The following is a 15365-nucleotide window of genomic DNA, read 5'->3' on the forward strand; positions in this document are numbered from 1 at the left end:
GGTACACGAAGACATGTCATTGCGTCGTGAGGTTTATGCCATTACTGATGTGACTGCATCATTCCTTATGCCCTGCAATTATTATATATTGTACTGTGCCTATGAAAACGGAATTTTGACACATCATTTATGTAGATAGATAGATACATAGATATAGATGGATAGATATACCGAATATTTACACATACTGTATCTTTGTACCTAGATATCTATATCTGTCTGTCTGTCTGTCTATCTGTCTTTTCCGGCATATGTACCGTACTGTATTATCAAATGTGTACCGAGCATGTACGAGTGTGTGTAGACTTTTTCACAGATGTTGATTACGTAGTCTTGTTCTGAAAACAACACATCTTTATCAGTACAGTTTTTTTTTTTTTTTTTTTTTTTTTTCTCGATTGCCGAGCTTGTCATTGTTTTCGTACAGTAGGAAATTAAGTCAGGGAGTTGGGTTACCCAGCCACAAGCAGCCAGGATGGTGGAACCATAACCGTTCTACATAGGATGTGCTCTGATTTCCAGAGCAACAACGATACACAGCATTGCATTCACTTATCGAATCTATTGCTCGTAGGCCCTTACTGTACGCCAGAGGGGCATTCAGCATTTTCTACAAACACTTTTTAATGAGCAACCTGTGTACCTATATTATAATGAAATTAATTCCACTTTTTATCTTGTCTCCCTACCTTGAGTTTAAGTGCATTCTGGTATTTACATTTACAATTTTTTCCCCATTTCCTTTTAATTTTCATATCTCATTCATTCCCGATATTGAATTAGCATGCTCAAAATCCAACAGCCATTAGCTTACAATACTGTAGTTAAAAGGTACAGTGAGTAAACTGAAGACATCTCGAGTACTTTTTATATAATGGGTACACATTAAGAGTTAGTCTAGAGCAGTGGTTCTTAACCTTTTTTCTTAGCGACCCAAAATCCATACGATGGTCTATATGGCGACCCAAACCCTCGTAAACATACTCTGCACCAGAACTGAAACAAACATATGTGTCATATCATGTGACTAAAACCAAAGTAATATTTCAATATTTTATTGGTCATAATAAATAAATTTAATTTTTATTATGTGTACTTCCTAAGAACTAAAATATCAACACATTTTGGCAGGAAAAAAATAAATCGAAGATCAGAAAATCAAAATAATTTATTCATGTTCATGATACACCTATTTACTCTGACCATTAAGGAGAGAGTCACTATTTTGGATGTCTGAGACATAAAGTACTATAATCAGTGAGATCCCTGGCACTGAAAAGTTTCAATCAGCTTCTCAAACCGGGGTGATTTAGATGACAGACTGCATCTTAGGTCATGCTCTGGTTGTAGACGGTTTCTGTACTGTGTGAGTGCAGAAAATCCTGTCTCACACAGATGAGCTGTAGCAAAGGGAAGGAGTGCTTTCAGGGCATCACCTCCAAGAATTTTCTTTTCTTTGTAAACTCTGATCCAGAATGAGCTCAGTGATTCGTTTTGTTTCCTGAAATCATAACGAAGTGTTTCATCATTCTGAACCTCGATGAGCTGCTCCTGGAGGTAGCTGATGTTCGAAATCTCGTCAGGTAAGTCTTCAGCTTCAATGCTGAAGGGATTTCTTACCCAGGCATATTTCATCACATTCTCAGGAATGTAGTGAAAACCTCTTCGATTAGTCTGGAGATATTTTCCACAATGATGCTTTGGACCTGGGTGAGAGAAAATTTTTCGTCTTCTAGAAATTCACTCAAAGATGGAACGACGCAGTCTTCCCAGTCTTAGTTTTACTCTTCCACAGCTTCAGTTTCCCCTTGAATGCAGTTACCTTCTCTGACAGCCCAACTAATCTCTGATCGTGACCTTGAATTGAAATGTTCAAGGCGTTAATCTCAGCAAAGATATCTGCAAGATAAGCCATTTGCATCACCTACTTTGAATCAGAGAATCTTTGGGGCCAGTGAATGATTCTTTTTTGCGAGAAATATGTCTCGTTCTGCATTTCAGGCAACCGTTGGAGCACCCTTCCTCGTGACAGCCACCTAACCTCAGAGTGGTACAACACGTGCACATGTTCTGAACCAAAATCAAAACACATCCGACTGATGATCCTGGAGGGTACAGCCCTAGATTAATGAAGCTGACTACCTGGATGACTTCCTGCATCACTTTATGTAACTCAGGTGACAACCCCTGAGAAGCAAGATTCTCACGGTGAAGGAGACAGTGAACAAGCAGCACGAATGGATTTTCTTCTTTAACTCTAGCAATGAAGCCATGACATACTCTCAGCATTGCTGGTGCACAATCACAACAGACATAAAACAATGATTCCACTGAAGCCCTTTTTCCGTGGAGAATGAGTCCACAATACTGAAAATATCTTCTCTGGTTGTGGTCATGTGTAATGGCCGACAGAACAGAAATTCCTCTTCCATGGCTTCTGGACCTGGGTACCGTACGTAAGCCATGAGCTGGGCATCATTACTCCGAAATGAAAACGGTTGTTTTAAAATATAAATGTACAGTACCGGTACGCTACTCCCAGTTGTGTGCATGGTAATATTTTTTTTTTTTTAAGCCAAATGCAATCGCCTACTGTAGGGGAGAGAGAGAGAGAGAGAGAATGTAAAGTGTGAAGTATCGACAAGTACGGTAATATGTTAAAAAGTAATAGTATACAACATTAATAATATCAGTAACATATTTGTCGCTTGGCGACCCACTCCAAATGGCTTGGCGACCCAAATTTGGGTCGCGACCCATAGGTTAAAAATCACTGGTCTAGAGTATTCCTATAAAGCTTTCTAATCTAACTGCGAACCGAGAAGCTGAGGAGGTGAATTATTCCCTTGCTTTTCTGCTTAGTCTCTTTGGATCAGAATAACCACCTTACCCTGTTGATAAGTAGGTGAATGAGACAGTAATGTAAAGGGAACAAACATGAAATGAATAAATGCTATCTTAATTGTGTTACCATGTGATGATTGACTTTACATTAACGGATTCGATGTTTTCGAACCGTTCATACAGTTCATGAAATCTGCAAAAACTCTGAATTTCTAAAAGCTCAAGTAATTATTCAAACCGAAATAATTAGAAAACAATAGTTAAACAGTATACTTTAATGTTTTATGACTAAATGTGGTGACGTATGGGAATGTCGCAGTAATGTTCGAAATCGCAGCTTTGACAGGTACGGTGAAGTAAGTGTCCTATGGTAGGATCTGATGGGTACATGTGCTTCAAAAATGACTGCCGTATGCGTTAGAACACTGTGGGTCAAGGGGCCATGATCCATACATTGTAAATGTGAGTGAGCCAGCAGTGCTAAATGGCACACACACCTTTGAGATTTTTCTCATTAATTTAAGCTTTTCCAGTATAAAATACTTTTTTTTTTCATTAAAGTTTAAATAAGTATGCATACTCAATACTCTTAACACATACAAAAGCATGTCCACTCTAATATAGATTCTCAACGCACATAAAAGCATGACCACCATAACATCGTAACCTTTATCTAGTGTATGCTCCAGGTACCACCAAAACGTGTTTCTTCAGTACTGTTAATAATTTTCGCAAACGCGAGAGGACTTATCTTCTACGTGGATACGTATACCCCTTGGCCTACATACTTTCTGTCGTTCATATCTTTTGGGGTACTACTGCATCCTTCAGCTTTAACACCTGGAATTTTCAGCATTAATATAGGGAATGAACTGTAATGAATGGACACGTAAATCGTACCTTAGACAACGAGAGAATACCGAATATAGTACCGGTACAGGAATATAGGTCATCTTTGATAGAATTCTTTCACATGAGTACAGTATATTAGTGTGGGAAACTTGGCCTCACACTTTATCACGCTTTACATTGAAAATATGTCCTTCTTTGTGCGAACATTATTTTTAAGAACTCCACATTCTGTGGAGTTCTTATTGATATTGTAGATATTACTGGTATTTCTTTTGGGGGTGTGAGGTGGGGCAGGAGATCTAGAAGGCTGGCATTCCAAGACCGTTCGAGACAGACTTGAAATTGTCTTGGTTGCAGGCTTCTTTTGGCACATTCACCCCCCCCCCCCTTTGCACTAGCGCAGCAGTAGCACCCTCTATGTTGTTTTTACAATTTTCTCTCCTGCACAACAAAAGCTATTGAACTGATTGCATTGCAAATGTTGCAGTATGTAGTCGTCAACATATACTAGTGCACCTAGGTAATGATACTGAGATCCAACAAATACTTGAGATACTGAGGAAAGTCAAAATGGCCGCCTCATGCCTGAAAGTGATAAATCGGAAAGTATTTGGCCGATTTTGACCAAACTCGGTGGAAATGTAGTGGCTCATGAGTAAACATGATTTGCTTAGTATGAATGACCTTGACCTTGATCTTAAGGTCACAGGTCAAAATCCGTAAAAAGTTTTGAGTCATACCAAAAGTCCCTTAATATGAAGTCTACAATGATGATGACAAAAGTATTTTCATCTGGAATGTGGGGTTCTTTGAATATTGCTATTGCAGTTTCAGAATTCTAGTTACTATTAATAATAATAATAATAATAATAATAAAAATATTATTATTATTATCATTATTTATTATTATTATTATTATTATTACTTCTACTACTACTACTACTACTACTACTACTACTACTACTAATAATAATAATAATAATAATAATAATAATATTACCCGTCCCCGGCCTAGAGGGGCTCAGGGACGGCTATTGTTTTCGCTCGGTTTGTCTGTTTGTCTGTCGTCTGTCTCTCTTCCTGTCTGTCTGTCTGTTAACAACTTTACGCGAAAACTATTGGTGCGATTTTGAAAAAAAAATGAATAAATAAATACAGAGATGATGTGCTATGACCTTCTGATCACTTGATTAAAATTTGGACCAAATTGGACGAAGGCCTTGGCTGTAGGCCAAAAAAATAAAATGAATAAAAATAAAGGTTAAAAAGATCATTTTTTCGCCATAACTCCTTTCAAATTCGTCATATCGACATGAAACCAAAACCTAAAGGTGTATCTTTCAAATCTGCATGCTGCAACATGCCTCATTACATCAGGGGGGTCACCCCCCAGTTAGCGGTAGGGGGGTCAGTATCAGGTGGGTCGGGCATAAAATTTCAAATGGACACAAAATCGTCAGTTTTCACCCGGTTTACTTTAAATTTGAGTAGTGACATCTTTGACTAGATGTGCTGTTGTGTTTATACGTCAGCACTAAAATGACTGCCGGGGGCGGGTTTGCTATGCCTTGGCACCGCTTTTTCTTCTTCTTCTTCTTCGTATTATTATTATTATTATTATTATTATTATTATTACTAATACAGCAGAGTACTGGTTAGTTTTGTTATCTTCGCAGGTTTTTACTGGACTTACGAGAGTTCTTTCGAACTGGAGGAGTTATATTTAGCCTTGATGACCCATTCAGTACAATTAACCATTCCTAAATTTCTAGAATCGTCTGAATGTATCAAAAATACTAAATAATACATTATCAAATTCAGGAGTTAATGAGATGCAACTGGCATGTCTTCCTAGTTCTTTGCAGTCATAGCTGCAACTCACTATACTCAGACTTGGCCAAAAATTGCCATCTCTCCATCTTGAGCGCTGAGGTGTAATAGAGATTAACGCTGCTATGGTGGCAGTCACGAAAAAATACTAAGGAAAGGATGCAGAGCCTAGCATTGTCTTTTTCTGCCACTAAATTACGTGAAATAAGCTGCCAAAGGAAAATCTGAGCCAAATTAAGGCGAAAAAAAAAAAAATTTAATCCTAAAGCGAAGTACAGAAGTACAGCACCGTACAGTCTGTACAGGCGAGGTATTACCTTCATTGTGGGTATTTGAAGTATCTTTCACTCTACTTTCTTCATCCCTTCAACCCGATGACCTATTTTATTTTATTCCTGCTATCTCCAGACAACTTTGCTCACCTATAGAGATGTTTCAAAATGAAGAGTTTACATACAACCTTCATTAACCCTTTCATTGTGATAGAGTTATTGGAAGATGACTAAAGTAGTTTTGAAATAGCAAAAAATAAAGTACTATACGTCAATTATCTGAAGGGATCAGCGCCATAGAATACAATATTCTATGGCCCTGGAAATGGTTTAGGGAGGTACCCTAATTACACTTGAGAATTTATTTATTCTATAGACAAGATTTCTATCAAGCAGAGGAAAACTTCAGCACTTTGAGGGTTAGAGCTTGCCTCGCATAACCGTTCAGAAGGCAACGGTCACATTCAAGGATTGTGTGCTTGATAACGCCAGGTAATTTTACGTTAATGAAGAAATTCTAGACCCTTAACACTCAGACTCCCTTGACTCACTGTTAGGTGAATGAAAGCGCTTGGCAGAATTAGAATACTGCACTAGAATTGTTCCAACAACAAGAGGGTTAACTGTAACAGAACTGACTTTCTCTGTTTCCTATGACCGTCATCTGAATACAGTCGCCTGTTGCTAGAGTAGTCCTGGCCATGAATGGATTAACACTTTAAGATTTTTTTTTTTCAAGCTCCTACAAGTCACTTAACTAAATAAAATCACGTGGCGTTAGCTGGAATAGAATACCAGAGTTGTTTCGGCCATGAAAGGATTAACATTATAGGGATATTAATATGGCACAGCTGTTTCACCTGCTACTGCCTTACTTTTGGTCGACTTGCAATAACGTTTGAGGCGTGATTTGGGAGTCACGATCTCAAGACTTCCTAAGACCCATGTACAAGGTCCACAACTGTGCAAGGTAAAAGAAATTGCGGAACACGCCCAGTATTTGAAAATGTGAATTTTTGCACGGAGAGAGAAGTGGTCTTTCGAGTGTATCAGTGTCAAATATAATACAACTCTTGTGCAAAACAGTGCTTCTATGACAACGTTATATTGGAGTAACCCCATGAAAAGGGAGATGTATGATCAAGAGAGAGGGATGGATGTCACATTTATCTTCTGCACCACCCCTCTGTGTATGAACCTGAGCTTACCTCTGGTACGAAGTGCATGAGAATGATGATGAAAAGAAGAACTATGGCGCTGGATGCTGTGGCCATGACATACGATGTGAAATATACGAGAGCGTACATCAGCAACATCCCAGCTGAACCAGCTATGCCTACTCCCGTGTTGGCCTTGCCTCTTATGGTAGCAGAGCTTAGTTCTGCCAGTAGAGGGTGTGCAATAGCTTCATCTAGGGCGCAGCATGTAGCTACCCCCGGCCGCCCAACATATAAAAGCCATTTGTGAGTTGTGAAGGCCATCATTAGCCAGAAGCCGAGGACAGGAATGAGCACCCCCAGCAACAGGCGACGAGGCCCGACACACTCCACCAATGGCCTTGACACCAGGCTCGGCACCACACTGATGAAGGATGTCATTGAAACTGTTGGGTCAATAACATTATAATGTAAGTTATTTGTGTCGCTCATATAGATATGCCTACTTAGGCTGCAAGGAAATTACATAAAAGTTCCTTATAACACATGTGCCTGACAATTAATATATGCTAATATTTTCCAAAATGAGAGCCTAATCTCTTCATATAGTAAAATCCATTACCTAAACTGGCCAAGACTTCATCTGTCATGTTGAAGGGGAGGCTGCCTTCATCCTGCTCCCGGGGTAGCACTGCAGACCAGCCAGTTATAAGGCGGTACAGCATCGATGACGAGGCCACAACCACCACTGCCAGCACCTACAACACCATCACAACCGCCCTCACAACATCCTAACACACCACCCTCACCACTCTGCCCTTACAGCACCATAGGCTACTCACTAGACCACCCTCAAAACACCACATCACAACATCACCCTCACAACACCACCCCTACCACACTACCCTCACAATACCATCCTCACAACACCGCCTCTACAACACTACCCTAACAACACCATCCTTACCACAATACCTTCACAGCACCACGTTTACCACACAACTCTTACCACATTACCCTTACCACACCACCCTTACCACACTACCCATACCACACTACCCTTACCACACTACCCTTACCACACTACCCTAACCACACCACCCTTACGACACTACCCTTACCACATTACCCTTACCACATTACCCTTACCACACTACCCTTACCACACTACTTTACCACACTACCCTTACCACACTACCCTCACAACACACCCTCACCACACCACACTTACCACATCACTCATACCACACTACCCTCACAACACCACCCTTACCACACTACCCTTACCACACTATCCTTACCACACTACACTTACCACACAACCTTTACCACACTACCCTCACGACACACCCTTCCCACACTACCCTTACCATATTACCCTCGCCACACCACCCTTACCACACTACCATTACCACACTATCACTACCACACTACCCTTACCACACGACTCATACCTCACTACCCTCACAACACACCCCTACCACACTACCCTTACCACACCACATTTACCACATTACCCTTACCACACAACCCTTACCACACTACCCCTACAACACTACCCTCACAACACACCCTTACCACGCTACCCTTACGACACCATTCTTACCACATTACCCTCACAGCACCACCCTTACCAGACTACCCTCACAACACTACCTTTACTACATTACCCTCACAGCACCACCCTTACCACACTACCCTCACAGCACCACCCTTACCACACTACCCTCACAGCACCACCCTTACCACACTACCCTCACAGCACCACCCTTACCACACTACCCTCACAGCACCACCCTTACCACACTACCCTTACCACACTACCCTCACAGCACCACCCTTACCACACTACCCTCACAGCACCACCCTTACCACACTACCCTTACCACATCACCCTTACCACACTACCCTCACAAAACACCCATACCACACAACCCTTACCACACTACCTTCACAACACCTCTCTTACCACACTACCCTTACTACACTACCCTTACCACACTACCCCTACCACACTACACTTACCACACCACCCTTACCACACTACCCTTACCACACTTCCCTCACAACATCACATTTACCACACTACCCTTACCAAATTACTAACACAACACTACCCTCACCACACTACCCTTACCACACCACCCTTACCACACTACGCTTACCACTCTACCGTCACAGCACCACCTTTACCACACCACCCTCACAACACCACCCTTACTACACTACCCTTACCACAATGCCCACACAACACACCCTTACCACACTACCCTCACAGCACCACCTTTACCGCACTACCCTTACCACACTACCCTTACTAAACTACCCTTACTACACTACCCTTACTACACTACCCTTACTACACTACCCTTACCACACTACCCTTACTACACTACCCTTACCACACTACCCTCACAGCACCACCTTTACCGCACTACCCTTACCACACTACCCTTACCACACTACCCTTACTACACCACCCTTACTACACTACCCTTACCACAATGCCCACACAACACACCCTTACCGCACTACCCTTACCACACTACCCTTACTACACTACCCGTACCACACTACCCTTACTACACTACCCTTACCACACTATTACCATACTACCCTTACTACACTACCCCTACCACACTACCCTTACTACACGACCCTTACTACACGACCCTTACCACACTACCCTTACTACACGACCCTTACCACAATGCCCACACAACACACCCTTATCACACTACCTTTACTACACTACCCTTACTACACTACCCTTACCACACTACCCTTACTACACTACCCTCACAGCACCACCCTTACCGCATTACCCTTACCACACTACCCTCTACCCTCACAGCATTACCCTTACCACACTACCCTTACTACACTACCCTCACAGCATCACCCTTACCACATTACCCTTACCACACTACCCTCTACCCTCACAGCATCACCCTTACCACACTACCCTCACAGCATCACCCTTACCACACTACCCTCACAGCATCACCCTTACCACACTACCCTCACAACATCACCCTTACCACACTACCCTCACAGCATCACCCTTACCACACTACCCTCACAGCATCACCCTTACCACACTACCCTCACAGCATCACCCTTACCACACTACCCTCACAGCATCACCCTTACCACACTACCCTCACAACATCACCGTTACCACACTACCCTCACAACATCACCCTTACCACGACACCCTCACAGCATCACCGTTACCACACTACCCTCACAACATCACCCTTACAACACTACCCTCACAGCATCACCCTTACCACACTACCCTCACAGCATCACCCTTACCACACTACCCTCACAGCATCACCCTTACCACACTACCCTCACAGCATCACCCTTACCACACTACCCTCACAGCATCACCCTTACCACGACACCCTCACAACATCACCCTTACCACACTACCCTCAAAGCGTCACCCTTACCACACTACCCTCACAACATCACCCTTACCACACTACCCTCACAACATCACCCTTATCACACTACCCTCACAACATCACCCTTACCACACTACCCTCACAACATCACCCTTACCACACTACCCTCACAACATCACCCTTACCACACTACCCTCACAGCGTCATCCTTACCACACTACCCTCACAGCATCACCCTTACCACACTACCCTCACAACATCACCCTTATCACACTACCCTCACAACATCACCCTTACCACGACACCCTCACAACATCACCCTTACCACACTACCCTCACAACATCACCCTTACCACACTACCCTCACAGCATCACCCTTACCACACTACCCTCATAGCATCACCCTTACCACACTACCCTCACAGCATCACCCTTACCACACTACCCTCACAACATCACCCTTACCACGACACCCTCACAACATCACCCTTACCACACTACCCTCACAGCGTCACCCTTACCACACTACCCTCACAGCATCACCCTTACCACACTACCCTCACAACATCACCCTTATCACACTACCCTCACAACATCACCGTTACCACACTACCCTCACATCACCCTTACCACGGCACCCTCACAACATCACCCTTACCACACTACCCTCACAACATCACCCTTACCACGGCACCCTCACAACATCACCCTTACCACAACACCCTCACAACATCACCCACATACCCACCTATCCATACCTCTCTCGCCACATCAGACATGCAGACCTCGACAGTGCATCAGGTATTTATGAAGAAAATATACACATATAATCACATGTAATTCATCCATTCCATTTTGTGACACTTTTTTTCTTCTGATGTAGAATTGATTTCATGCCAATAATACTTCGACACAATATAAGCACCTTACCTGCTGGCGGGTGATGTCGTCCTTCATGTTTTAGGTCTTGCTGGATCTGCTAGGCCTCTCTCAGTGCTGGAATATACATTTAGTCATTCACAGGCCACACGTACAGTATTAGCAATTTTTGTTAAGGGGTCGGCTATGGAGGAGGGGGTTATCAAAGTATAAAGTGCAGTTTCCAGGATAGGGATGAAAAGTTCTTTGTAATTTTCCTTTAACATTCAATGAATTTTTACTCGACATGACCCCATCCACAGCGCCACAGGCTTTATCCACCGCGAGATGATTTAGGTCATGCTGCACACATTCGACCCGCCACTGGCATCACCACAATACGAATAATGTGGCGACTTGCATAACATACTGACTAGCAGGCTACTTGTCTTCAGTAAGATAATCACCCCGTTGTTGACGCGGACTTCCCCAAATGGATCTGTTTACGTCTCCAAGCTCAATTAATTTTTCCTTACCGACTGTATTACAATAAAAAAACATGATTTAATGGATCTTACGCTATTGCACAAACGCCAAATAACCCGCAAGTTGCCATTGCATCCCTCGAAGAAGTTATTACATTTTCCATGTCTCCAATTACCAAAATATCACGAGTACCCTCTCCCTTTCAGAAAGTACCACAGCTTGCTTGTGGAACCCTTCCTTCTCTCACCAGGGCTGTGTGCAGGATTTTTGAAATGGGAGGTTTGAATTTTTTTTTTTTTTCATAACCAAGTTTATTCACTTTATTCATTCATTCATTCATCATCTAATCCCGTGTTTCCCCATGAGGAGCGTAGGAGCCTGAGGCTAGGCAAGTTGGTCCTGAGGTTTAAGATGAAAGTGACCAGCCTCATTCATCCCTGAGTGGCACTGCGTGAGCAGTAAACTCCAACCATCCCTTGGATGTAAACCTGCACAGGCCTAGTCCTATTGGAGCGCCTTAATTACCCACTAAACTAAGTAACGCCATACGGTAAACTTGGGCACTGTAACTGATTAAAGTACTGAAAGGGTACAAACTCGGGGTAATTTACATCCTAAACTCTACAGAACCTTGGAAGTGAAACAAAGAATTCCGTCATTTACTTGACATCTTTCACTAAAGAAAAAAAAAAAAACAGGAATTACAAGAGAAAACACTTCTTCACCCCCTGATTTCTGACCGTAAACCAATGCACAAAAGCACCGTTTATATACCAGCATGAAGCATTCTAAAAATATCCACTAGGTTCTACAAACTTCCATTTTTTTTTTTCCAATAGCCTTCCATGTCTTTCCATTTATTTTCTTCGGCAACAAAACATTCTAGGACTTTTGTGAAACTACTTAATTCGTTCTTTCTTATATTTTGTAGAACCTTTTAACTCTTTTCCTATTATTCTTCCACCGCGTAACATTCCTAATAGGATTTACTTAATTTAATGAGTTGCGTTTTTAGTAAAACTTTCATTCGAATTTTTCAGTCTTTCCAAATGGGGGGATAAACCCCCCCCCCCCGGTGTGCACGGTCTTGGCTCCCACCTCCTCATCCGTCATTTTCCACATCTGTCTTTCTACCCCCATCCTGTTTCCTCCCACCTGCACCTTGCAGAGAACCATCAATATGTGTCACATTGTGTGTGTATCTGGTATGGTGCTGCTCAGCAGATTATGAGGAATGCTACACGTGAAAACTCCAGACCTTACCTGACCCCTGACCTCTGATCCTCAGCCACAACAAAAGTGACCCGACATACACGCGGCTTAGAGACCCTCGCTTGGGTCACGAGCCTTGGTTTTCTGATCACTACACCTCTCCTCTCACTCCATGTGGTCCCTGTTTGATTACTGCAGATTCTATATTTTTAGTTATCATGTAATCAAATGCATATTCCATAAATATAAGCGCATTTAAAATATGTCCTTTCTTTAAAAGATATGCAGAGATTAAAACAAAATTATTTTAAACTCAAGTAATAAGCATCACCACATAGTCATAAACACCACCATATCGTCATAAACACCAGCGCATGATCATGAACACCATCACTGTATGGTCATATACATCACGGTTTTGATCATAAACACACCACCACATGGTTATAAAGACAATTTCTTGATCACAAGTTATATTTCCCAGTCATAAGCAGAAAATAATAATAATAATAATAATAATGATAATAATAATAATCATTTGTATCTCAAATTTCGAGCCAATTCTTTTCAGCCTACAGAATTTATCATTTTATGATTTGGTTCATATAAATGAAGAAAATGTGTAAGAAGCAGGAAATGGTGATCAGTGACTGGAGTCCGCATTTTTTTACATCAGGTAATGAACTGAATGAATTTTTCTCTTTGAAGGTTGGGTTGAAACGGGGATGCGTCATATCTCCATGGTTGTTCAATCTGTACATGGACGGGGTAATAAAAGAGGTACAAGGTAGGGTGGTGGATGTTGGAGTGGCCCTGGTGAGAGAGGGAAGTGTTTGGAAACTCCCTGTACTGTTGTTTGCAGACGATACTGTGTTGCTGAATGAAGACGAAGGGGAGCTGCAGGGCTTGGTGGATGAGTTTGGGAGAGTGTATAAGAAACGGAATCTAAAGGTGAATGTAGGGAAGAGTAAAGTGATGGTCTCTTAGAGAGGTGAAGTCAGTGAATGTACAGCGAGGTTGGATGGTGAGGAATTGGAAAATGTGAGTACGTTTAAGTACTTGGGTAGTGTGATGAGTAAGGATGGAGGTTTGGAGGGTGAAGTGCTTGAAAGGGTGCAACAGGGAAGAAAGGTTGCTGGTTCCTTGAAAGCAGTGATAAGAAACAGGGAAGTGAGCATGGAAGTGAAAACGTTACTACATGACAGTATTGTGATACCAACTCTAACGAATGGATGTGAAGCTTGGACGTTGTTGGAAGGACACAAGTCAAGAGTGAGAGCAGCGGAAATGAGTTATTTAACAGGAGCCTGTGGAGTTGCATGGAGAGACAGGCTGACAAATGAGGATATAAAGGAGCGTTGCGGTGTGGATGTGGATGTGATAGGAAGCGTTAGGAGGAGTACACTGAGGTGGTTTGGCCATGTGGGGAGGATGGAGGGTGAAAGACTGACGAAGAGAGTGTATGTGAGTGAGGTGGAGGGGGGGAGAGGGAGGGGAGGCCGAGGATGAGATGGAGCGATGGGGTGGAGAGGTATATGAGAGAGGGGTGTGTGAGTTGGGAGCAGGGCAGTGAAATGGCTGGGGACAGGACGACGTGGAGGCGATTTGTTTGTGGCCACCCCGAACGGGATTGAGGCGTCTGGCAATAGATAGATAGATAGTAATGAGGCTCCCCGACACCTCCTGAGCGATTTATTTTTGGATATAGCTGGTTATTATCCTTTTGAGCGTTATTTATGCAGAGTAAGACGATATTGGAAGGATTTATGTAACCCAGAAGAGTACAGTAAAATATAATAAACAACACTAATCGCTTATGAAAAGGTGTTAGGGAGCTTCCTCAGCCGGCGAGAATATTTGCCTAGGACTTGTCACTGCAGTTTGGAACTCAGACTGCAACACCCGTGCCCCATGATTAGTCGAAGATTTGTGCCTTTAACCTTGCTTGTGACTCTGACCATTACCCGATGGTTATCAAAGCTGATTTTTGTCATAGTTGCATGACTTATAACCCTTCCACCAGATTTTGTCCAAATTAGATCAAGACTCTTTGAGTTTACATTCCCCTGTGACCCAGACCTTTGATCTACTGCTCTTAAAATTGAATCACCTCATTCCAGCCTGACCGTTTTAGTCAGTCCTTCCTGTAATAGTCTCGAGTTGTATTAATCACACACGGATACCCACACGTACAGAGAGAGAGAGAGAGAGAGAGAGAGAGAGAGGATATACATTCAGTATATACATTGTGGGATATACGACTGCCAGTAATGGATGTTACTGTATACTAAACAGAAAAAAAAAAAGAAAATACAGACATTTAACATGAGAACAGAAATCAAGACAGCCCATAGGGCAACATTTAAATGTTCAGACTGTGAACAAGTGGATTGTGGTTCACTATTTGGTGCCAAACTTTTTGAAATCTCTGAAGATGA

The 15365-nt window shown here is 42.4% G+C and overlaps 1 protein-coding gene across 1 annotated transcript in view; it reads right to left on the reverse strand.

The window, feature by feature from the left end:
- The window catches only part of LOC145413837 (uncharacterized), a 62407-nt gene extending 54960 nt beyond the window's left edge, over positions 1-7447 (reverse strand). The window contains exon 1 of the mRNA XM_080283502.1: positions 7007-7447. Within this exon, the coding sequence (XP_080139628.1) occupies positions 7007-7447 (441 nt within the window). The remainder of the gene's footprint in view (positions 1-7006) is intronic.
- Between the last annotated feature and the right edge of the window lie 7918 nt (positions 7448-15365).

The sequence above is a fragment of the Coenobita brevimanus genome, chromosome 97 (assembly GCF_032717465.1).
Source record: "Coenobita brevimanus isolate Jiangsu-jjx chromosome 97, ASM3271746v2, whole genome shotgun sequence".
NCBI classification, from domain to species: Eukaryota; Metazoa; Arthropoda; class Malacostraca; order Decapoda; family Coenobitidae; genus Coenobita; species Coenobita brevimanus.